The 24324-nt window shown below is 41.6% G+C and overlaps 1 protein-coding gene across 4 annotated transcripts; it reads right to left on the bottom strand.

Annotated features, from left to right (window-relative positions):
• Positions 1–82: 82 nt before the first annotated feature.
• On the bottom strand, positions 83–24206 carry WDR43 (WD repeat domain 43). 4 transcript variants are annotated; one of them, XM_080616662.1, is made up of 18 exons: positions 23981–24206; positions 19268–19402; positions 17045–17166; positions 13995–14115; positions 12677–12816; positions 12110–12212; positions 10973–11037; positions 10430–10601; positions 9863–9949; positions 8224–8355; positions 7630–7767; positions 6814–6900; positions 5714–5745; positions 4841–4904; positions 3851–3964; positions 3329–3398; positions 1452–1507; positions 83–1354 (listed from the first exon to the last, which is right to left on the bottom strand). In XM_080616662.1, the coding sequence occupies exons 1-18, from the start codon at positions 24197–24199 to the stop codon at positions 1235–1237; spliced, it is 1977 nt and encodes a 658-aa protein (XP_080472788.1). In that variant the 5' UTR covers positions 24200–24206; the 3' UTR covers positions 83–1234. The 4 variants fall into 4 exon arrangements, with proteins under 4 accessions (XP_080472788.1, XP_080472789.1, XP_080472791.1 ...); XM_080616663.1 differs by having other exon boundaries at positions 23987–24206; XM_080616664.1 differs by lacking the exon at positions 1452–1507 and having other exon boundaries at positions 1230–1354.
• Positions 24207–24324: the final 118 nt, after the last annotated feature.

Below are 24324 nucleotides of genomic sequence, written 5' to 3'. Positions count from 1 at the left end.
ACAGGAAGCTAAGAAATCAGCAACAACAGGTGCTTTGCAGAACATCACGTAATTTTAGGTTGGCTTCCTTCTCCACTAGAAATCGGATTTTTACAAAGACCACTTCATCCTTAACCACCCCCCACAGCTACTTAAGGTCTCTCTCAACAAACACCACAGGACAGGTATTTGGTAAAGGAGATGTGTATTTATTCACTTTACAAAGAGGGTGGTATTTACTTGCAACAGCTCAATTTATAGACAAATATATTATTGTACATTATAGTGGTGAATGGCTCAAACCTTTACCTTGTTTTGCTCTTAAAAATGTGTTTGCACCACTTCAGCTTCCATTAGCTGAGCAAATAGCTATCCTTGTTCTGCCACTGAGAGGTAAAAATCCATTAATAAAGGTACTGCTGTGCGCTATGTATTCACAAGCATTCACCTTCTCATTTCCTGGTGTTACTCTGATTTCCTCACCCAATTCAACAGTCTATCCTCTGGGTTAGCATTAAACTTATATACAGCCTCCATTAAAACAAATTAGGAGCCAGTGATAGTTCTAATGTCCTTCTGAAGCACAAGAAAAGTCATTGATTTGTACGTATAAAAGTCTTGAGTTCAAATTTGTTAAAAAAAAAAAAAAAACAACAAAAACCCAAACCACGCCATTTGAAGTCAAGTTGTCATTTAGATGTTGCCAAGGCATGGCTAAACCAATGGAGGATGGGGAGGGGAGAAAAGAATTCCAGTAGAGAATTAAATATTACAAAAATATCTTTTTTTTTTTTTTTCTCCTGTTTTCCATTTCATTTTTTTAAAAATGCAGCAGGATGCCCCCACTTGCTATGCTAACTGAAGCATGGAAAGAAGGTACAGACCAGTTGTCTTTGCTCCTCGAATAGCAAAACAAATTCAATATAAAGCTGAACCAAGTTTACCACACAAACAGTGGTGGCAGATTTATTTCACTTGAGATACAAATGCATGTCCACATGACGGGCATAATCTGACCATGAGGCGGAAGAAATGTTTCTATATGTAAGCGCAGGGAAATAGGGCGAGAGAAGGCTGGCATGGTTAAACATTCTGGATTCAGAAATGCACCATGCCACACAGGTGCCTCTGCACACAGGCTGTGCACAAGTCTGCACTCCCAATATGCAAATATGGCATCTTTCCGCAAGATGATCCAGAATTCAGAGTTTGGTGGCCCACTTGTTTAAACTGTTAAAATTATCCTTCTGTGCTGTTATTCTTCTTCACTTTCATTTTCTGGTTCCAAATCAGAATCACCATTCATTTCCTTTTCAACAGTCATGTCTTGTTCATCAGATTGCTCCTCTTTTTCTTCGTCTTCATCCCAGTTTTCCTGGGGGAAAAAAATAAACAGGAATGTTTGAACCTTTGACAGTCACACGATTTCTTCTGCTACAAGCAAACAGAAGATCTGATCCAACTCCACTTACATCAGACTCTTTATCTGCAATCATCTCATCATCTGAGCCTTCCTCCTCTGAGGATTCTGCAAAGAGAAAACATTCCTTCAGTCTGGACAAGAGGCTTTAGAATCATAGAATCATAGAATAGTTAGGGTTGGAAAGGACCTTAAGATTACCTAGTTCCAACCCCCCTGCCATGGACAGGGACACCTCACACTAAACCATGTCACTCAAGGCTCTGTCCAGCCTGGCCATGAACACCGTCAGAGATAGAGCATTCACAGCTTCCCTGGGCAACCCATTCCAGTGCCTCACCACCCTCTCAGTAAAGAGCTTCCTCCTTATATCCAATCTATACTTCACCTGCTTACATCTTAACCCGTTACCGCTTGTCCTATCACTACAGCCCCTAATGAAGAGTCCCTCCCCAGCATCGCTATAGCCCCCCTTCAGATACTGGAAGGCTGCTATGAGGTCTCCACGCAGCCTTCCCTTCTCCAGGCTGAACAGCCCCACCTTTCTCAGCCTGTCTTCATACGGGAGGTGCTCCAGCCCCCTTATCGCCCTCGTGGCCTCCTCTTGACTCCAACAGCGCTAAGACATTCTTACGTTGAGGACACCAGAACTGCACACAATACTCCAAGTGGGGTCTCACTTGGAGAGCAGAGTAGAAGGGCAGGATCACCTCCTTCGACCTGCTGGTCACGCTCCTTTTGATGCAGCCCAGGATACGGTTGGCTTTCTGGGCTGCGAGCGCACACTGAAGCTGGCTCATGTTAAGTTTCTCATCGACCGACACCCTCAAGTCCTTCTCCACAGGGCTGATCTGGATCTCTTTTCTGTGCCTGGGACTGCTCTGACCCAGGTGCAGGACCCTACACATGGCATGGTTAAGCTTCATCAGGTTGGCATCAGCCCACCTCACAAGCGTGTCAAGGTCCCTCTCGATGGCATCCCTTCCCTCCAGCGTATCAACCGAACCACACAGCTTGGTGTCATCGGCAAACTTGCTGAGGGCGCACTCAATCCCCCTGTCCATGTCACTGACAAAGATGTTGAACAAGACCGGTCCCAACACCGATCCCTGAGGGACACCACTCGTTACTGGTCTCCAGCCAGACACTGAGCCATTGAACACAACTCTTTGCGTGCGGCATCCAGCCAGTTCTTTATCCACCGAGTGGTCCACCCATCAAATTGATGTCTCTCCAATTTAGAGACAAGGATGTCGTGTGGGACAGTGTCGAATGCTTTGCACAGGTCCAAGTAGATGACATCAACTGCTCTACCCCTGCCCATCAGTTCCATAGCCCATCATAGAAGGCCATCCAATTGGTCAGTTTGCAAATTGTCATTTTGCAAAAAAAGCCCAACCCTACATGCTGCTAAGTCTCCAAACTGTGCTATTTCAATTCTCAAACTAATCCTATCTGAAGATCAGGCTGATCAACAAGAACCAGGAACAAGTCACTTCCATTATGAATATACTGTATGAATTTGTAGTAGAAAAACAGGCCAAATTCGAAGTGCACACTTACACACACACATCTACTGCGAACATAAAAGTACCTTGACTCTATCTACCTTAGCAGAAGGGCAGCTAACACTAGAAATGTGAGGTTGCCAGTTACATTAAGCAGCATACTAAACTTCCAATTAACCGATTCCTTAATGTGTGAAGCAGGAATGGGAGGAAACAAAGAAAAAAAGAAGGCATGGGGACAACCAACTACAGGCTGCCCACATCATTAGCCACGGATTTTCCTGCCATGGATTTGCCACAGAAACTCTCCTGGCAGACTGTATACACTAGTAGATAAGCACAGGATCATGATGAACAGCCATCAAGTATCAGCTGCCATGTGAGTTCAGGAGCTGAGCTACACCTGGTATCCAAGACTTACCATCCTCATATACCAGCTTTGCAGTCTGATTCATCTCAGTGACATCCTGAACTGCTTCCGATGCTGCAACCTGAATGAAATTTGCAGATTAGCCTTAGATGCAGCAATTTATTCCAACCTTAAAAGTCAGCAGAACTCATAACGATGTTGTAAATGAAGTCTGTATCAAGTTTAACACATATGAATTCATTTATAGTAGTAGTTCAACAGACAAATACAAAGGACAAAGTAAAACTTTACAGGTATCTTCTCTGAAGCAACCCAGTACCTCCTATTTATTTCCCTTTAAAACTCTATGGGCTAGTAGACACACCTGGCAGGAAAAAAGTGTAACACTTCCAGTGAGCACTGACTGACTAGACAGTCAACTAAGTGTACTACTGCAAGCGCTACAAGTGTAGCTGTACAGCACCTGGATTAAGCTCCTGATGACCAGTCCCACTGGATGTAATCACAGCAAGGAGGTTAAGCCTGTGAATAATACTTCTTCTGCACAACCCATGTTATTTAGCTGTAACTTACCTGGGTGACAAGAATGAACAGTCTTCCATGCAGACGGGAAAGTTTTTGCAAAGTTTTTACTCTGCTCTCCATTAACTGGTATAGCATTCCCAGTTGAGGAATAAGGTCTGGCAACTTGGGAGAAGAGAAGGATGAATTAAAATGAAGCTGTTAACACCACCACAAATATCTTGCTTTTAAACTATCTTTGTACTTCTGGGGCAAGCAATCCTTGCTCACATTCTTCATGACAGAAGGGAGAGCTGAGGGTTCACAGAAACCACCTGCAGCCTGATCAATTAACATTTAGACATGTTTAGAAACATCATCTACTTTCAAAACATGACAATTCCATTCCTCTTCCTTTCCACGGTCACTGCCATAAGCAGGTGTCAGAGCACCATTTGGAAAGCTGTGTAAATGAGAACTGGATATACACCAGTGTATGAATGCAGCCTCAGCAAGGTGTGCGAGTTCTGACACACCACAAAACTGCATTAAATGGAAAGTACTAACAATGCTAAAATGCCTTTTTCTTAACAGAACAAGAGTGTTTTATCCATCCCTTGTAAGGCAAGGCTGTACCAGAAGCCACAACATTACTTACTATGCTAACAACTTTGGCACACCATTACCCCACAGCCATGCCCAAGATAGTCTCAAGATGAGCATTACAACAGCAAGGCACTTTAGTTCTAAGACTTAGTGACACAGGCCAAATCACTCTCCAACATTAATTTTTTTCCCCAACCTCACAGGTATGACACAGCTTATCTTAGTTTGACTTTGGAATGACTATAACTATGCCCTGAATGACCAAGGCAAACAATCTATAACCAGTGTGCAGCAATTTAGCAAAAGTGGTAGAAGTACATTGTACTCTGTACATTGATTTGGGCACTGCCATATATGGAGAGCAGGAGACAGATTCCCAGAGGAAGCACACAGATTTAATTAAGCATTTAAATCTAGTTTTAGTTATGTGCATTAGCATTAATGCAAAATACTTACTGTGGAAAGGTAGGATGCATGTATAGTAAAAACAGACTTCAGCCATCGAACCATTAGGGAGGCACTGGAAAAGAAAAATACACGATATCAAAAAGATACTGGCAGAGAAACACCAGATTTACCTTCTACATGTTAAACAGTTCTATAGAAAGTGCTCCTCTTTCATTATATAAAAAGATAAATTCAGGTAGAAATGTAACAGTTTGTCTATCCAGACAAGATACTTATCTAAGTTATTTGTTAGGAAAAAAACCAGACTTTTAAGTGAGGATTAAACTACACATGTTCAGGGGTCTGTGTTTCTGATATGTTTTTATAGGAGGCTTTAATGAATGAAAGATCAAAACATAGTACTTTTTCTCCACCTATAGAGGGAATTTTTGTTGAAACAAACAATCAAACCGAACCAAACAGTACGTTTGAGGACAGCTAGTCTCTGAAAAGCTATCCTTAATAGCAATATAACAAGATGAGTGGAAGGCAGCTGGGTTTGTTACTAAACACCCCACCAGGAAACTTCCAAATATATTTGAGAATTAAACCAAACAAGCTATACATCAAACAGTTACTTTTTTAGATATTGATCAGATCCACAGTGTTGATATTCAGGGCTTTCAGATACGTTCTCAAAAGTTATATGCTTATTTCAGATATCTTTTTCTCTTTTTAATTTCACTTCAGCCATCCTGACAAAGCATTGCCTTAATACAAGTTCCTCTTTGCACCCACAATCAGCTGAGAATTTTTACCTCAAGATGCTGCACTTTAATTACAGTTACTATGGAAATCAGTCACATAGGTAGAGGGAAAGAGCATAATGCACAGATTAGAAATGTTTCAGGTGAATTACACTGTAGCTGAGTTGTCTCTTACCTGTATGGGTTGCCTTGCAATCTTTTCGTAAGCTAGAAGAACAAAAATAGTCAGTAGTAAATAACACATAGGGAGTTTAAAAAAACCAGCATTACATCCATGTGACAGCCCCAATACTGGGGTAGAAATATCTCCAGGCAGTTGAAGCCTGCTAACGTTAACGATTGTCAAGCCCCAGAGTATTACATTGCTGGCTCTACCATCATATACACAGGCTGATGACTTGCAGAAGTTGAGCTTCATTATTACAATAAAAGCAGAATTCAAGAGGCAATATATCTAGTGAAACTTAAAGCTGGAATAAGTGAAGGAAAATCCCTTCGCTTATATGTCTCTGCGTATCTGCTCAGTAAAGCAGCTGCTACAAGGTAGACAAGTTGGGGAAACAAGTGAAGGTAGTATCAGGTAAAGGCTATTTCGCAGAACAGATCTCAAGCTCTGCAGAAGACAGTCACATGAGGATTTGTCCATCCACTGAGATTAGAGTTGAACACTTAATATCACTGAATAAGCAGTAAGTATACAAGCCAAATCCCTTTTAAAATTACTACTAAGTGATGTTGCAAAGCTTAAAAATAGCAACTGGCCACCTGAGCTATCTTCAAAGAAGGAAAGAAATTGCCCCTCATTTTCAAAGTGCTATCTAAACTCATTAAAGTACATATTCTATTTCTCTTTCTCTCATATGAGTATCTAGCATATTGCTCATATAACTTGTTCTCGCTAGAACTGCTATTTTCATGTTTCAAATTAGTGTTCATTTTAATAGTTTTAAAAATAGATGCAATGCTAATTGCTTGCCACAGACTAAACAAGCTTTATCCTTACCTCTTCCTTTTCTTTTTCTCACATAACCATTTAATATAATATCACATGACCTAATGCTCCCTCTAGCTTTGACAGTGACACTTTGTCCTTTGGTTAAGCTTCAGCCAGAAAAGATAAGAGCCTATTAGAGAGAAATTAAGAACAATTTCTGTCCTGTAAAACTACCAAACCAACTTAATTGCCAAAAATAGAGAGACATATCCTGGATTTTCCCCGACTAGATTGCATACCAATCGTGGCTGGTACAACCTACAAGAAACACACTCTCCTACCTCATGTAGTAGTGGAATGACAGCATGTATAGGCATTCTGGATACTGTGTTCTTTATTACATTATCTTTTCTTGTGTTAAGCACTCTCTGTTAAAATGGAAAAACATGATCAGAGAATCATTCAGTTTGAACATGTATATGAGCAATGAGCACAATCAAAAATTCCTGGCTTTAAATCTTTTTCTACTCCGCTACCTTTGTATGCTAAGATCAGGATTATGAGTAAAAGATTTACTATGAAAAGGAGTTCCATTTTTCAAGTCAGCTACAATTAACAAAACACTTGATCAACCAAAACAATCTAGCATTGCCCCTAGCCCACCCCATGTTAGAAAAGCATCAGCGTTAGTGAAGCATCAGAACACATTAAAGTTTCCTTTACTGTTTTCTGTGCTTGACTTCTGTAATTAAATGCCTTTCACCAGTATCTGTGACAAGTAATTTCTATTTAGCACCAAATTCTGAAGATTTAATTTTCCTGCTCCCAAACTATTATTTTCTCCTAGTATAAGTGCAACTATAAGCTTCTCAAGTAAAACTGTTGTCATAAATGCATTTTCCAGACAATATCTACTTGGGAACTGTACGCTCAGGAGACTAAGCATTCACTGACTCAGAACGTAAAGTATGTGACAACAAAAAAAGTAATACTACTACCATCATTTATAATATCACTGCCTTGAGCAGCAACTCAGCAAAAAGCAGCTGGGACAAACAACAAGTTCTTGACTATTCAGCCTCACCAACTTTCAGGAAGGCTACTCACAAATCTCAGTGAACAGATTAAGCAGCATACAATGATTTCATAACACTTACATTTAGGATTTCTGCATCGTTGCTTTCCAAGCCCTGGACCAAAAGTACCGCGAAGCTATCTGTTTGTGGAAGGCCACCTGGAGTTTTGACTTTGCTCACATCAATATCCAATGCCTCTAAGCGCTCTTCAATGCTTTCCTGCAGACAACAAAAATGGGCAGTGCTGTTTAAGTGCAGTTTCTCAGAAACTTAGCTGAAAGCTAAGTACCTGAACTACAGCATTCCCTCTGTTGGAATTCAGGATTTCCAACAGGATTCTGTTGGAAAATAACACAAATTTTGTACTGGGAGAGAATAGCCTGAGAAGAGAAGAAGTTTTGACTGAAAAGCAGTAATATACCTTAGCCCACAGAGACAGACACAAACCTGGGACAAAGTTTTGCAGAAGTGTGGCAAAACTACAGGCAAGGCACCCAGGGCTTAAATGAGGGAAAGGTTTTGAGCAGAAGGAAGTTACTTTTGTACAAAAAGGTATCACCAAGCTTGCTTCCATGCCAAACAAAGCGAGTTCAGTTTCATCTAAAGAAGTTGTAACAGTGACTTATGATTCTAGTTTCTCCATTACTGTTGTGTTTAATAGAGGAAGCACTTTACCCCCGTCTCTCCCGGTTTCCTCTTGTTTTTCTTTTTCTCCTTTCCTGAGGCTGGAGTTTTGACAGCTGTACTATGTCCTGGAATTCCAGGCACTAGAACTTTGGTGTCCGAGTTCACAACAGGTGTTTTTACCTAGTAGACAGAGATAACCACATTTTGCATCAATTGCTAGTATCTTGAGCTTGCTTCCAATTTAAAAATAGTGATTTTAATCCCAGTCTCTCACATACACAGTAAACCCAGCCTACTACAACCCATTTCCTTGACATACATATTAGTAAAATCCTACGTTTTTAAGAGCAATTAATAACATCAAACAAGTCAGGTAGTTTTCATAATCAACTAAAGCAACTGTCTCGTTGGAATCACCTGTGAATCATTCTTCTTACAAAACTCAAACCACGTGTTTGTATCCAACAACAAGTATTTGTATGTTTGCTAGCAATAGATACCACATGTATTAATAGTCAGGCCTTTAAACCGCATGCAGATTAATCCAGCTTCTACTGGAAGGTAAGAACTGATCATGAACAGCAGCACAATGTAACAGTACTTGTGGGACCCATGCTGGATGCCCACTGAAGCAAAACAAATATAACCTACTACAGTGAGCAAAGCAACTTCCAGATGCTGTGTATAGAAATAAAAAATAATAATGATAATAAATTAGTTTTGTAGCTCAAGAATTTTCCTGTAGAACAGCAATGGCATTAAATGCTACCCTCTTTGCTCAAAACACTGATCGCTGACCTTTTCCCCACAAGGCATGCTCAGACAGCCAAGAGAAATGTGTCTTCACTGGAATTCAGCAAAAAGCGAAACCAAGATGGATATCATCACTGCATGCCAAGGAGTTCCTACACCTCTCACTGTATTTCAGCTCGGCTACCCACCAGCTCCAGGACTGAGGAATCAGCACAAAGCTCCACTTGGCTGATGGAGCACCAGATCCCGTAGGTACCTTGAGGGTTAGAAAAGCAGCACTGTCTGTTCACTTCACAGATACAGAAGGCGTTTCCAATCTTCAAGGCATGGAATTTGTACGCTGATTAAGAACTTCACGGCCTATCTCTAAACCCCCAGAGGATCCAGCATGAGAGAAAACAGTGGCAAATGGCCTCAGTGGACACTACTGCCATTTAAGTGTCTAGCTCACATTCCCAGGTGCCATACCCCTGTGAGTAGGAACACATGAAGGCTACCTCAAGAAAGAGCCAAAAGAACACGGCCTTTAATGCCTAGTTTCATTTTACTTAGGCTCTAAAACAAAGGCCATCCCAACCTCACCCCAAATCATCAGGGTCAAAGAGGCTGTACACACTGACAGATTCTAGGGGAAGGACTGATCTCAGGCAGAAGAGAAACTATCAGCCAGTATTGTCTATCAGGCAGACCTGCTAAGAACAGGACTTGCTATGAGCTACAGGATGGTAACTGTATGAGAGCATACTAGGACACACAGCAGCCATAAAACAGTTTACCCCCACCTGCCTGAGTGCTACAGACATCTGTATCTACCACTGCAGCTCTGAGCAGGTCCATCCAGAAATCTAACCTCATTTTAAAAGACAGCAGTGAATTCTACCATTTCCAAAGTAAACAAGAGAAGCAACAAAATCACATTTCACACAAAGCTCACCTTTGTTATGGCAACATCTGTTTTAAGTGACAACACTTTCTGGATGTCCCTTATCAAACATATATGGGATTCCATGGTGTTTAAAGACTGGAAGGACAAGAACAAAACCAGTTAACATATTTGAGATTCACTCCTGTGACTCATTACACTACTGAAAGATGAGAACAAATTCCAGAGCTATAAAGTAGAATTAACTTTTTTCACTCTAGAACAGCAGCTGCTTTGCACATCTGTCTTTTGTTACCAGATCTTTACACTCTCCAAAGAGCATCACACAGGTAAACTGAAACAGTATTAAAACCAGTTTCAATGGTTTTGATTGAAACAGCTGAAATGGCAAGAGACAGCCAGCAATAATGTCAAGCTGTATTTTAATTGAAAGAATGGAAGAATACAAATCACCTTTTGAAACAGGTCAGGGGCAACAGTCATAGCTCCCAGAAAAGGGAGAAAGAGTAAGTTTTGCCTTGTTAACACAACTTATAAAGTAAAAATAATCCCTCCCACTGAGAGCAGTATACACGCCGTATTACAAAATCCAAAATCCTTCCAGTCAGTTTCACATACCACTTTCTCTATGATGGGCTGTAAGGTGTTTCCATATACAAGCAGCAGAGACTGTTTGTCTGAGCAAAATGCAGCTGCCAGAATAGGGACTGGTTTTGGTGTGGAGTCCCCATCATTTCCAGGCGTTGCTATCTGGATAGTACAGTTTGATGTTAAGGGTTTTTTGCAATAACTGGAAAAAAAAGAAGAGAAGAATTCCAAGTGAATTCTTTTGAATTCACTTAAAGCTTAAACACTTCAGTATCTTGCACATTTAAGCAACCACCTTTTGTTAGCAGGTCCTCAGCAAACTCAGCTGGTTTACACCTTTTACAACTGGCTAAGATGAGGTACACAGACAAAATCTTGGCTAGAGCAACACTTCATACTGATGTCCAGCACAGCACCCAAAACCTAAGTATCCCAAGACAAAGAACCAGCTGGAAGCTGATTTGTGAACAAATACAATGCCTCAAAGGCAGCAGCATGACAAGACTGAATTTTGCCTTACAGTAATCCCAGATCTCTCCCCCAAAGACACCCTCAAGTTTAAAGCTAACTTACCCATTTAAGATATGTTCAAATAAATGCAACTGCCCATCTCGGCAAACAACTGCTAACTTCACAGGCTGAAAGAAGGCACAGTAAAAGATTTGTATTAGATCAAGACAAACCTCCTGGATATACAGGACATCAAGAAGCAGTTACATGGCTACAATTTGACTTTTTTCAGTAACTAAACACATTAAAGATAAAACTAAATCCATAAGGAAGATCAAAGACACTACATCTCAGAACACTTACTACAACTGTCTGGAGACAAAAAAGTAACTCATTGTATCAATTGTATCAATTGTATCACTACTGATACAACCAAATTTGAACAGTCTGCACAGTAGCAGACACATGTCATCATAAGCAGCAAAGTTCCACAAATATGGCAGCTAATATATTTAGAGGCATAGGTCTACAGAGGTGCTGACAGTGTTAAATACGCTTAGAGGAAAGAAACTGAGATGAGTACCCTGAGCAATTAAATGACAGGTGTATGTCTTAACTCCAATACATGCAGTAAAGGCACAACTGGGAACATCAGAAAAAATAGCATGAAACACTGCTTTTAAAACAGGAATCTAAAGGCAGGAGAAAAATGCTTTACATAATTATTGAAACACACTGTAAATGGGTTTCACACACTAATATTTTTCATAAGAAAACTGCCTTGAAAGACTTGTACTTGCTGAAATTGAGAGAGTTGGGGAATGTATGCTGCTAGTTAACTCATTAAAAGCTGGTCAATTCAAAATGCAGTCATGCTGCCAAAGCCACCTGAGGTCAGAAAAAAAACAGGACCATACCCAAACTGGATTTTCTGAAAGATTTTTTTCTGTCCTTTTTGCTCCTAAGTTCTAACTACCAATCTGGAACCTTGGTTCCTTGTTCTTGGTTTCCCTGTTCAGGAAACAACTGACATTTCTGCCATCACAAGCAAAACTTCTGGAGAAAACACTGAATTCACACTTACTAGCTATCCGCTTTATAAATACACCTGCAATAAATACCCTTACTCCCATTTGAATCTCATCTCTGCATAACAGAACCCAAATACTTACCAAACTTCTTTCTTTATACCCTTAAAAGGAAACTGACTTGACAACTGAGAATTGTTGAATGTGTTTGGTTACAAACTATTGCTCCTACCTCTTCTTTCACTTCTGATACAGTCAGGTCTATAAAAATTGGTTCGTCTGTTACTGTGAAAGACATCACGGCATTCTTTTCTTTCCTATCTGATCTGACCTGCCTGGAAGAAAATATAGTTCACATTATTTACCATGGCACAAACAGCACCCTCTGCACCTGAAAAGCAGCATAAAGCCTATAAATCACCAGTAGCATTACTCACGCCATAATTTCAGATTTCAGTTTAGGAAAAGGGTTCTAAATTCCAAGTGCAAAGTAACTCCCAAGTGAAATTTAGCAAAATAACTTAGCTTAAACCTTACAGTAAGTACTAAGAACAAGGAAACCTATCACACAGTATGTTCTTGGTATACACTAGCGATTCAAACAGCAAGTGGAAGCATGCTCAGACACAGCCAATTCACATCTTCATTAAACAACCGGAGAGTTTAAAGCACTATTTAAGAGATCATCACTGCGTTTTTCCAGAGTGCCCCCTTTTCTCCTTAACCTTCTGTTTAATCACAGATTTAGGAACATCCTCAATACTGATCATAATCAAAAGGTGCAAAAAAGCCTACATACCATACACTCAGTAATCGGTCGTGTATGGCTCCAGACAAGAAATAAAGCCCTGTAATTCCATCAAAGGGCTTATTTTCATTCATAGGTTTCACTGTGGTAAACGTTAATGATGACACTGATGTAGCATGGCCTGTGAAATGCTAACAGGGGATAAAAAAAGAAAGAGTCTTTCAATGATTGCCATAAGCAGCCGTATGACAAAAATGAAAACATTATTTTACACAGTACATTAGGAAAGATTCAAGCGTTACTAAGTCAACAAGGACATGTCAGTGAATTTTTTACCAGCTTCCCTCCACTTCTGTATTTCAAGGAAATTTTTTCTGACCCCCCAGATATTTTTCACGATTTTAAAAGTTAAAGGAGGAATCAAAAGCAAATTCACTGGGACTAAGCCCACACAAAAGGAATCGCATTCACCTGTACTGCTCTTAGTGCTGAACGTGCTCCCCCACTACCACATTTTTATACTTCAACTTTTATAATGAAATTAGATTCCTAGTTTCATTCTCACTGTGAGTTGAATGCACTGGTCTGCTGACACATTGATGCTGTTCAACACAACTACCACTCCCCCCAAAAAAACTCTGGTTCTTCAATCTACTTTCATAAACAGCAGTTTTGGGTATCACAGGATGCAGATGTAGACGATAATTGCCATGTGCCAGCCAGTCCAGAGTAACAGCACATGTGCGCACACCTACCTGATAGCAAGTACCAGGAGATCAGAGACTAGCTGTGTCCCACCTTCTAGCAGGCAAGAGAACATGGCCATGTTCACGTAGCAGTTACAACACAGTAATCTGCTCATGTCTGAGCCCTGCTCAGGAACATCAAGGGGTTTCCTCCTATGCCTGCCAACTGTTTCAACAGCAAAACTGATAATGCCACCAGATACATGCGATTTACCAAAGAAACCTGAAGGAGGAACTCATGTTAAAACATCAGATAGCTCATGCACAAGCCCACACCAGCAGTAATTAATACTGTGGTAAACTGAGTTCTCCTGCTAAAGGGTATCAGAAGGGGACTCAGTGAAAGAGAACAGCATCCATCTTCCTGGTACAGGCTTTAGAAGGGGTGCTGGAAGCATGCTCAGACACAGCCAAGGAATTTAATGTCCTCATTCAACACTCAGCAAGTTGAAACCACAATTGAAGGTATCATCACAGCAACAGCTTCCAGAAATCCCAAAATTGCCAGTTGTTTCCTCAAACTTAGTAACATTTCCAGATGTCCTATCAGGAAACACCAGATACACAATGGCACCAATCAAGGATAAAAATATCCTTGCATCTAGTTCAACAAAGTTACTTACTCTGTAGATTTCTTTGGTCTCCAGGTCCCACAGTTTTATAGTTCTACCAGCTGACAGCAGCATTTTCCCATCTGGACTGATGCATAAAGAGGTGACACTGCTATTGTCGCCTTTCCACTTGCTAGAATATGGATGGAGGGGTTTGTACAAAGGGAGAAAGATAGGGAAATAGAAAGAAACAATATTAATTAGCATCATCTCAAAATACACAACAACCATTCTGGACAACTTAAGGCAAAAATTATTTTAAGGAATACTAATTTAACTAGTCAAAGATGAGGTCAAAGCTATTCTGTTTCTGCTCTTCTCCTTCAAATTAGTTTACAGAAAAGCACAGCAACTCAAAAATATGAAGTTATTTAATACTGCACAATTGGCAACTTACTTTTTATTTGCCTATTCTGTTCTGAATTCCTACTTCAAATTCTCTATTACTTAAAACATAGCAAGAGAAAGCAAAGCAGTATGAATGGAACCCACCCCGAGTACCTGTACACTAACATACATGCTATGGGACACCAACAGGATGAATTCTATGTCCTTGCACAGCTTCAGAGCTGGGATCACATAAAAATAGTGGGATAGCCTTCATAACAAGAGAGATGCAATTAATGAACCTTTAGGAAGGCACTTCAGCAGGAACATGCCAGGAAGGTAAATAGGAAAGAGGTTTCTCCACACAGAAGGGTAGCATGAGTGCACAGTGTTCTCCTCTGAAACAGGTGAAGGTGAGCAGAAAACTACCACCTATTGCAGAAGGCTGGCTTGACCAAGTGGGTAACTCCTAATCCAACTCAGAAACACAAAAAAGAAATATAGAGAAGAGGAAAACGGAGACAGGTTACACAAAGGAATATACTGTCCAGACATGCAGGGACAGAATTAGCCAAAACTTAGCTGGTGTTCAAACCAGCAGGGAATAGGAAGGCCGAGAAAAGGACATCAGCAGGAGTAAGACAGTGACTGAGGAAAATGCAGGCCTCCTGCTGAATAGTGTAGGGACACATTCAGTACACAGAAAAGGCCAAAGCACTGAAGAGCAAATTCTCTCAGGCCTCCCATGAAACTAGAGCCAGGGGGAGCAAAGCAATCTGTGTAGTAAAGGGAGATCAAATTAGGGATCACAGGAAGTCCAAGACATGCAACTCCTTAAGACTGAACAGGATGTACCCAGAACTGCTAAGGCCATAGTTATTACAAGACCACACTATCGTTTTGAGGAGCCACGTAGCTCAGGAGACACTTCTGATGGCTTGAGACAAAATATATCCACAAGAAGGAGAACCCAGGAAACAACAGGGAAGGTTATACAACAAATCCACCTGGAAGCCTTTTCTAGGCACACAAATGTCAAAAAGTGACTAGGAGCATCCAGCATAGATTTACAAATGGCAAACTGTGCCTAGACAACCTGATTGCCTTCCTAATGAGACAGACACCCAGTGAACAAGAGAGCCATGTATGCCATGTATCTTGGCTTTAGCAACACTTTTGACAATGGCTCACATAGTGTCCTTGCAGCCAAATTGGAGATATATAGACTGCGTGAATGAACTCCAACAACGGATAAGATCTGGCTACACTGAGTTCAAACAGTTGTGCTCACTGCAGTGAAGTCCAGCTACTGGGCAGTTTCTAGCATCACTAAGGACATCCCAATACTATTTAATATCACCTGGAACTTCATTAATGACCTCAAAACAGGACAGAATGCACACGTAACAAGTTCACACTCAATAGCAGATTAGAGAGAGCAGTTGATATGCTGGAGGGCAGGACTGCTGTCCAGGGGCATCTCAGCAGTCTTGAGAAACAGGCTGTCAAAATCTCAGAGCTCAAATGAAAATGCACTGTCCTGCACATAGGATGGAAATATCCCAGTACAGGCTGGGGATGAACATCTAGACAGTAGCTTTATAGAAAATAAGTTTGCAGTCCTCATGGCTGAGTTAAACATGAGTAAGGAAACCAATTTCTCTCCTCAGTGCAACACTTTTGAAACTGCATCTGAGCACCATGTCCAGTTTGGGACAGTAGAAGAAAGTCACTGACACCCTGGAGTAAATCCAGTGGAGGGCCATGAAGGTGGTTTAGGGACTAGAGCATGAAATGCAAGAGGAAAAGGTGAGGCAACTGGATGTGTTCAATCCTAAGAAGAGAAGGCTAGACAGAGATCTTACAGCCATCTTCTACTTTACGTCAGGGCCCTAATACAACCAAGGACGCATCTCTCTTCATGGGAAACCATAGAGGCTACTGATGATGGGCTGTCTGAAGTGCCCACGCCAACTTTAACAGACCAATAGAGCTGCAGTAAGAATAACACAACACTAGGAAAAGTCACAGAAAAGAAATATTGTAAGAGAAGGATCAAGGTGCCATCATACACTAAACTCTTACTGAAGTAAGATTACCAGGATTGTTACTAGAAATCTTTGCTGCTTCTTTAAAGTTAAAAAACAGTTCAGACTTCATTACAGAAAAAAAGTAAATGCCTTCACCAGACATCTTGTTACTCTGCACTAAGCTCTATTTTGCTCAACACTACCTTAAACAGTAGCAGCCTGCTCAGACAGCCAAGTGGAACTGTCCCCACTGCACATCAGTAGTGAGCGAAACCAAGTGGGTTATCATCACAGCAAGGCTCTTTGAGCAAAGCTGGGTGCATGTAACTGATTTAACTGGAATTTGGTGCTCCAGTATCTGCTCCCCCACATCTCCAAGAATATTTTCTAGAATTTAGATTTTTCAGCATTACAAAAGTGACTGGAAGCCCATGTCCCACTAACAGTTAGTATGGAGGGACCCGAATCTCTCAGCGCAGTTACTCTTTTCATCTAGTCTTTCCCTGCTAGACTTATTCTTTTATCCCTTAATAAAACCAGTTCCAATCTCAGAACAGTAATAGCCAACAGTCAATTACGTACAGTGGGCATGAAGACTGGATAGCAGAGTGCAGGATTTCCAACAGGCCCTCACTAAAACCTGTGAGTGAGGAAATACACAAAAGCAAGTGCGAACAAATCTGACTGAAAACCAGCACCACTTACCACTTTACTTTGCAGGTCTGTGTGTTCCATTCCACAATGTGTTTGTCCTCTGAACAGCTATACAAGCAGCAGGTGTCTTGATGCCATCTCACACAGTTTACTCTACTGTCATGACCACCATCCTACAAAAGGTAAGAGAGTGTCAACTCATTAATAAATGAAGAAGTCTTGAATATTGAGTCTTCCTCACACCAACAATGTGAACAAGCTTCTCTTCTGAGAGCTAAATTTAGACCACTGGCAACTTCAAGGACCAATATACACGTACAGTTGTACAGGTTAAAGATATTTCATGTTTTGATACATATACAAGTATTTGAATTAGTTACGCATAACTATTTGAATTCATTCTTGTTCTAGCACTTCAGAATGAACACAAAAATCGTCCTGCCCACTATTTTTATATACACAGCCAAACAAGGCTGTCTAACAGCAGGAAATTTGCTCAAATGAAAGTCTATCACAGATGTTTTGCTGACACTCATTGTCATGGTTTAACCCCAGCCAGTAACTCAGCACCACGCAGCCGCTTGCTCACCACCCCGCTGCTTCCCCAGGCGGAATGGGGAGGAAAATGGGAAGAACTGAAATAAGAACAGTTTAATAACTAAAGTACAACATAGAGATAATAGAAGTAATACCAACAATAACAATAATAACAAGAAACAACAAACACTGAAAGCTTAGAAAACACAGGTGATGCACAATACAAGTGTTCACCACCCACCGACCAATACCCAGCCTGACCCAAGCAGCAATCGGTCCCAGTTTCTATACTGGGCATGACATGTTGAAGTATGAAATATCCCTTTGGCTAGTTCAGGACAGGTCTCCTGTCTCTGCTCCCTCCTGGCTTCTTATGCCCCTCCTTCCTGGCACAGCATGAGAGACTGAAGAGTCCTTGATCAGACTAAGCATTACTTATCAACAACTAAAACATCGGCGCGTTACCAGCATTGTTCTCAGACTAAAGCCAAAACACAGCCCTGCACCAGCTACTAGGAAGAAAAGTAACTGTTACAATTGAAACCTAGACAGTCATCTAAATGCCTGCTTGCTTAAGTACATTCAGAGATGAACAGCCTTCCTTTTGTACTCAGCATTTAAGAGCAAGCTATTGTAAGATCATATTGTAAGAAAGATACGTAGAAGACCCTACAAAGGCGTATCATTCATCTCTCAACAACCAGCTCAAATATACCCTTTAATCATTTATGAAAGTATTTCCTAAAGTTTACAAAATTTCACTATTTGAACTGGCACCAGCCAGCTCAGACTGCTCCCTAAAGTGTCACTGCAAATCAGCTCTGAGCAAGACAAAATACATGACAGCAAAACAATCTGTTCAATAAGGGCAGCTAAAAGTGACAGCTCTTATTCTAGCAGGAATAATCTTCTAGTTCAACCTATCTGTAAAAAATAAAGTACTCATCTGATACGCTGCTCCTATAAAAGAGCAGCCAGTGTTTTCACCTGAAACTCTTATTTCTTCAGTTTTCAAGCATAAATACAGCTTTTCCATAAAACGGTTGATACTCATTAGCTAGTGTCACCTGCATGTATCATGATTTTAAAAGAAGTCATGGCTTTACCTAAATTCACATACATTTATCATCCTACATACAACTAACAGCTTAGAAGCAGAAGTATGTGCAAGCACCTCAAAGTATTACACAGTGTCATTCATATAGATTTATTTTGCTCACTATGCAACCCAAGACTAAAACCAAAGTGCTCAGGAGTAACAGGGAAGTTCTCAATGAGAAAGGAAGAATGAAAATGAGCGCATCTCAGTCCATCAACATGACAACTTCCTAAGAGTCAATGGGAACTTCAGTCCTGCCCTCCTCTCCCACAGTACTGTGCAGGAGCTGAGAGCATGACACTTCCACAGTGCACTTAACTCTCCAGTTAGGCATTGCATCATTGGTGCTAATTTGCGTGACACATAACATTGTAACATTGTGCATGGATTTGTTAAGATATCACATTAACTTCAAACCCAAGATTTCTCAATGCATACATACTGCCAACAAAGAAAAGCACCACTTGAAGATTCCCAAGCACCTGAACTAGTGCACCTCTATCCATATACACAGGTATTAAGAAAAAGACATATATAATGAGGTTAGTTTATTCTATTTTTGAGTAGCAGAAAGAACAGCATAAACTAACTGAACCCATCAGTATTTGGTAGCATGTGATGAAGAGTGTATTACTTACTAGCTTGCTCTGTAGTTCTCCTTTTACTGTGCTGTACAACAAAATGCTACCAACTGCAGTACCAACAGCCAGGATATCTAATTGTCTGTCCACTTCTGCAACTTCAGACTTCCGTTTTTTCCTCTGTGGACCATCCTGGAAAATCAAAAATAAAAACAAAAGATGAAATAAATTAGTCTGAGCAGCTAATCTCAGTGTTAAAGCAGAAGGGAAAAAAATCTTCTGTAAGCCTGAAACCCAGTCAGCCAGCACAAACTTTGCCAAGACACAAAATGAAAACACTTAAGTGCACACCAACCTAGAGACTCAACTGGTACCTCCAAGAGCAAGGTACCCAAGTGCTATGAGTCACTTGGAAACATTTGGTGGAGGCCATTTTGCTAGCCTAGTGACCACATACATGAAGAGAAAAAACAGTTAAGTTTTTCATAAACTTCATATCCCAGAGGCACAGGTAAAGATTAACATCATCTCAATACTTTATCCAGAAAATGGAGAAGAGTTGATCAAGAATGATGAGGTTTTTCCCCAAAGCTATTCAGAAAACTCTTGCAAATATGAAGTATTCATAATGCGTCTTAAAAAGAAAGCGCTATCCTACTCTGCAGAGGACAGGAAGGCGTGCTCTCCAAATTTAAAAACAAAATATATACACAAGCTAACACTTCCTCTAAGCAACAGACATACTTGCACTGATGAGCAGCCAGAAGAAGCCAAAGGGGACCGATAAAATGTGAGCAATCAGCTCTGTGCAAGCTCCATGTGGTGCAGCTAATCTGTCATACAGCAGACATCACACAGCGAACAATTTTTAGTCAGGTACAGAGATTTAGGAGTTTTCACCCCAACTAAGATTTAAAAGTTAAACAGAGGAGGGTAAATATTTTGGTTTTTTGAAGCGGGACTTTCTTCTCCTCTGCATTTAACACATCTTCTGCAAGGAAAAGTGCTTTAGTTTAGGCCAAAAAATACCAAAATGCTACATAGATACTTTTACCTCAAAAGCAAGCTCTTGAGAAAAGAGATTACATTGGGGGTTTTGCAAGCATTTGTTTAGTCTTCATCTTTCCTGGGAAAGAAAAGTGTTTATGAAAATATTACAAAAACATAGATGCTGAGAAACCATCACAGTCACAACGCACAACCAAGTAAATCAAGCACGCTTTAAGACAACATATGAGAAAAGACTCAACTGGTTAAATTTTTGGCAGCAATGCCAACTAAGCCACATTGGAACTGCTGTCTGACATGCAAAGACAAGGGCCACAGAGTCAGTGGAGATGTAAGTACAGAGTACAGTTTATATGATTTCTGGTAGCTCTCCATCTCTTCATACAGTTTTACTGACTATCCCACACACCCCCACTGCAAAGCAAAGCCACAATTAAGAACAGATTTTATTCTTTTTCCTTACATAAATCTTTTAACTAAAACTTGTTCACCCTCCATTTCAGTTTGTTATGGCCAACTTCCCTTGGAACAACCCAAAGGCACAACAAAATTCCCACTCAAGTCCACTGCTGTTTCCAGTGTCAATAAGAAAGCTAGAGGCAGTGAAGGCTTTTTTCCAGTTATTCTTTCACACCTACTCCTTTGCTGACCACCCTTTACCAGCATTATTAGCAGGACATTTTGTCAGGAATTTCTGCATGAAAGAAATGTCATTGGAAAATCCAGACACCTGTTAATGTTGGAGATGACTGAAAAGCACTCTGAGAACTCAAAAAAAGAAGTTTAAAAATCAATCAACTTCTCTACCCTGCGTTAGTTTAGTACATAGACTGCAACTGCAGCAGAGATCTATGAGGGATTCACCTGTGGATCAGGGACTTAAAAAAGCACCCTGTCTTCATGGGTAGGACAGGGAGGCTGAACTATACCAAGTACCAGCTTCCTTTTAATTACTTCTGTTCAGATTGAATTGAACTCAAGCTTACTTAGAAATCCTTCAACTCTGCCTGAAAAGCAGAGTTTTAATTAGTAGAGATGACTAAGAGATGTTGCTTGAAAAAGGATTGTGCACTCATTTTTCCATAATGTTCTTGAGTAGGTCAGCCACTGAGACTTTAAAAAAAACCCAGAAATCCAATCTCTGCTGCCACATGTGAAGGAAAGCACTTAACACATTGAAATGGGCTGGAAGCCTAAAGAATCTTGAGAGCTCTAGATGATAGAACAGTTGCAGCTTAATAGGAAGAAAGTGGAAGAAGGCATTTTGAAAGTCTGGTGGTCCACATACTCTTACACAAGGCACCACTTCACAGAGCGGGAGGAGCTGAACACTGCAGGCAGGAAGTACTGACACTACAAAAGCACGTGTGCAGGGAACATCCCAATAAGCCACCACTGCATCAGCAATTCCAGGGCCTGCAGTTCAAAACTTAATTCCTAATATTCCCATGTAACGCATGACCCTCATTAACATGCTAGCAACCCAAAACATACTTAGTTTAGGTGTAATTTGGCCAAACACCATTTACAGGTATCTAGTGACATAGCTCTACTCCTGAAGACCAGATGCAAGTACTGCCCAGAGATGCCAGCTCTCCAGGAACTGAAAAAACGAAAACCAAGACTAATGTCAGAAAAGCCACATTCAGTAAAATGTATTTGGCAGAACCATCACAGCTTTAGTTCTTCAGTTCAGTCTAAGAACAAACCAATGAATTATAAAAGTTTATGGCATTATTATCCCAAGAACTCGTATGTTTCCAGCTGCATTTGAAAACATACCAACTTTCATTAAGGGGAGAACATTCAAGCTACTGGAATAATTAAAGAGCACTGAAAGGTAACCAAATGCTGTCTGATCAAGTCCATTTTCCATACAACCCTAAATCAAGTTAAACTGGAGCACCTGTGGGGTTTAGGTGTGGGTCCCTAGGAAAGGGTTAGCTTTGAAAAGTCACTCAGAATCATCCTGTGATTAACTTACTGCACCACAGCACTGCACTACGTGAGCTTTTAGTTTTATTTCACACAGGATGGATTAACCCTCAGTTACAGGTATTTAACACTGAAGAAGCATCTACACAGCCCTGCAATTAATGCATGGATCCTTTTTTATTCAGAGTTACACGATGAATGAACAGGTTAAGGCCAATCTAAAACTGACCTTTTCTGCAGCATTCTTCAAACGTTCTGGGAGTTTTCAGAGTTCAGCAACTAAGATGCTCAACTGAGAAAAATGAGATGGTATCAACTTCCTCTGGATTGGCAGTCTGTGCTGAGTGTTCTGAAATATTTCTTATAGCATTTCAAATACACTAAATTGTTAATATACCAAAAATCATCTTTAAAAGCCCTCCCTACACCTTATGATAAAGGGGGTGGATTTCACACACCTTATACAAAGGATACCATTTCCTGAGAGAAAAATATATGTCCTAACTAAAGAAAACAGGATTACTTCAACATGAAGAGGGTGAAAAGGTCCCTTACTATATACACTATAGATATTTCCACATTGAGTGTTCACCTGAGGTGAAGCTAAATAAGACAAACTCAAGGTGGAGAACATCCAAACCCTCTGATGTGTGCTCTGAATAAAGCCACCAACCTTCTCACAGGACTCCTGAGCTTGGGACGATCCATCACGGGCAGCATAGCAGCTTGAATGGAGATGCTTCCAAGGGTAAGGAAGTGTGGAGAGACACTGCCTTTACTGGAATGTGAACTGTAAGCTAAGCAGATACGCAGAGCAGCCAACCTGCTCTGCAGCATCCTTTTTGAATAAGGTGAGATATGCCATGAAGTAACATACCTTGCTCCTTCAAGGAAGGCTTCTTCCATGCAGGTTATACAGATGATAGATGATTTTACAGTCACAGCTTCTGCTGACAGACACACTCCCCCTTTTTTTTTTTTTAATAATACTACTAAAACCTCCAGTGCTGCTTCCCCCACCACGTGAAACCTGCCTTGTGAGGACTGATGCTGCAAGGCTCCTCTGAGGGGAGCAGAGCCCCCAGGCACCCCACACACACCCCAGGGGACATCAGGCATAAACATGCCCTGCACCTGCAGCAGGGTGCCCTGACTGCACCTCGAGGAACCCCACACTTGCTCCGAGGACCCTAACCCCATACTCGACCCTGGTGAGGCCACATGTAGAGTACTGCCTCCAGTTCTGGGCTCCTCAGTACAAAAACAGAGGAGCTACAAAAAAGGAGCTACTGGAGAGGGTCCAGCAGAGGCCACAAGACGTCTGGAGCATCTCTCTTACTGAAGAGAGATTGTGGAAACTGGGCCTGTTTATTCTGTGGGTGCCAGGAGGATGGTGCTGGACTCTTTTCAGTGGTGCCCAGAGACAGGACAAGGCGCAGTGGCCGTAAACTAGAACACATGAGGAAGAACTTTATGCTGAGGGTGGCAGGGCACTGGAACAGGCTGCCCAGGGGAGTCGTGAAGTCTCCCTCTCTGGAGACATTCAAAACCCTCCTGTGTAACCTGCTCTGGGTGGCCCTGCCCTCGCAGGAGAAGTTGGGCTGGATGATCTCCAGAGGTCTCTTCCAACCCTGACCATTCAGTATTCCCGGCACCGATCCACCGCATCTCCGCTGCCCGGCCACGCCGACCCCCGCCACATGGCGCCGGGAGGGCGGGGTGAAGCCGAGCGGGCCGCGGTCACGCGTCAGAGCTACTCATGGCTCCACCGTTCCTTCCTTTACCTCAGTATCCCGCCGCGCTCATTTCCTTCCCTCACACACTCACCTGTACCTTATTGGGGGGCTGCCGTCCCCCCGGCGGGGCCCACGCCAAGCAAGTACAGGCAGCACTGAGGTGAGCGGAGGGCACGTACTCATGCTGCAAGCGACTGTTCGCCGTCTCCCACACCCGCAGGCGCCCATCCGAACTGGAGATGGCGAAAAAGCGGCAATCGCGGGGGGAAAAGGAGCAAACGGCCCCCACCGGCGCGGCTGCCGCCGCCATGGCGCTGCTTGCCCGGCCCTCCGCGTGCTCGCTCCGCGCGCCTGCGCCGCGCACACCGATGTGCGCGTGGCGTCATCGGTGTGCGCGGCGCAGGCGCGTGGGGCGTTCACTGGGAGTCTTCTTTC

Source organism: Psittacula echo, assembly GCF_963264785.1.
Source record: "Psittacula echo genome assembly, chromosome: 4".
NCBI classification, from domain to species: domain Eukaryota; kingdom Metazoa; phylum Chordata; class Aves; order Psittaciformes; family Psittacidae; genus Psittacula; species Psittacula echo.
The sequence above is the reverse complement of the archived record's forward strand: the minus strand, read 5'-3'. Positions and strand labels throughout refer to the sequence as shown.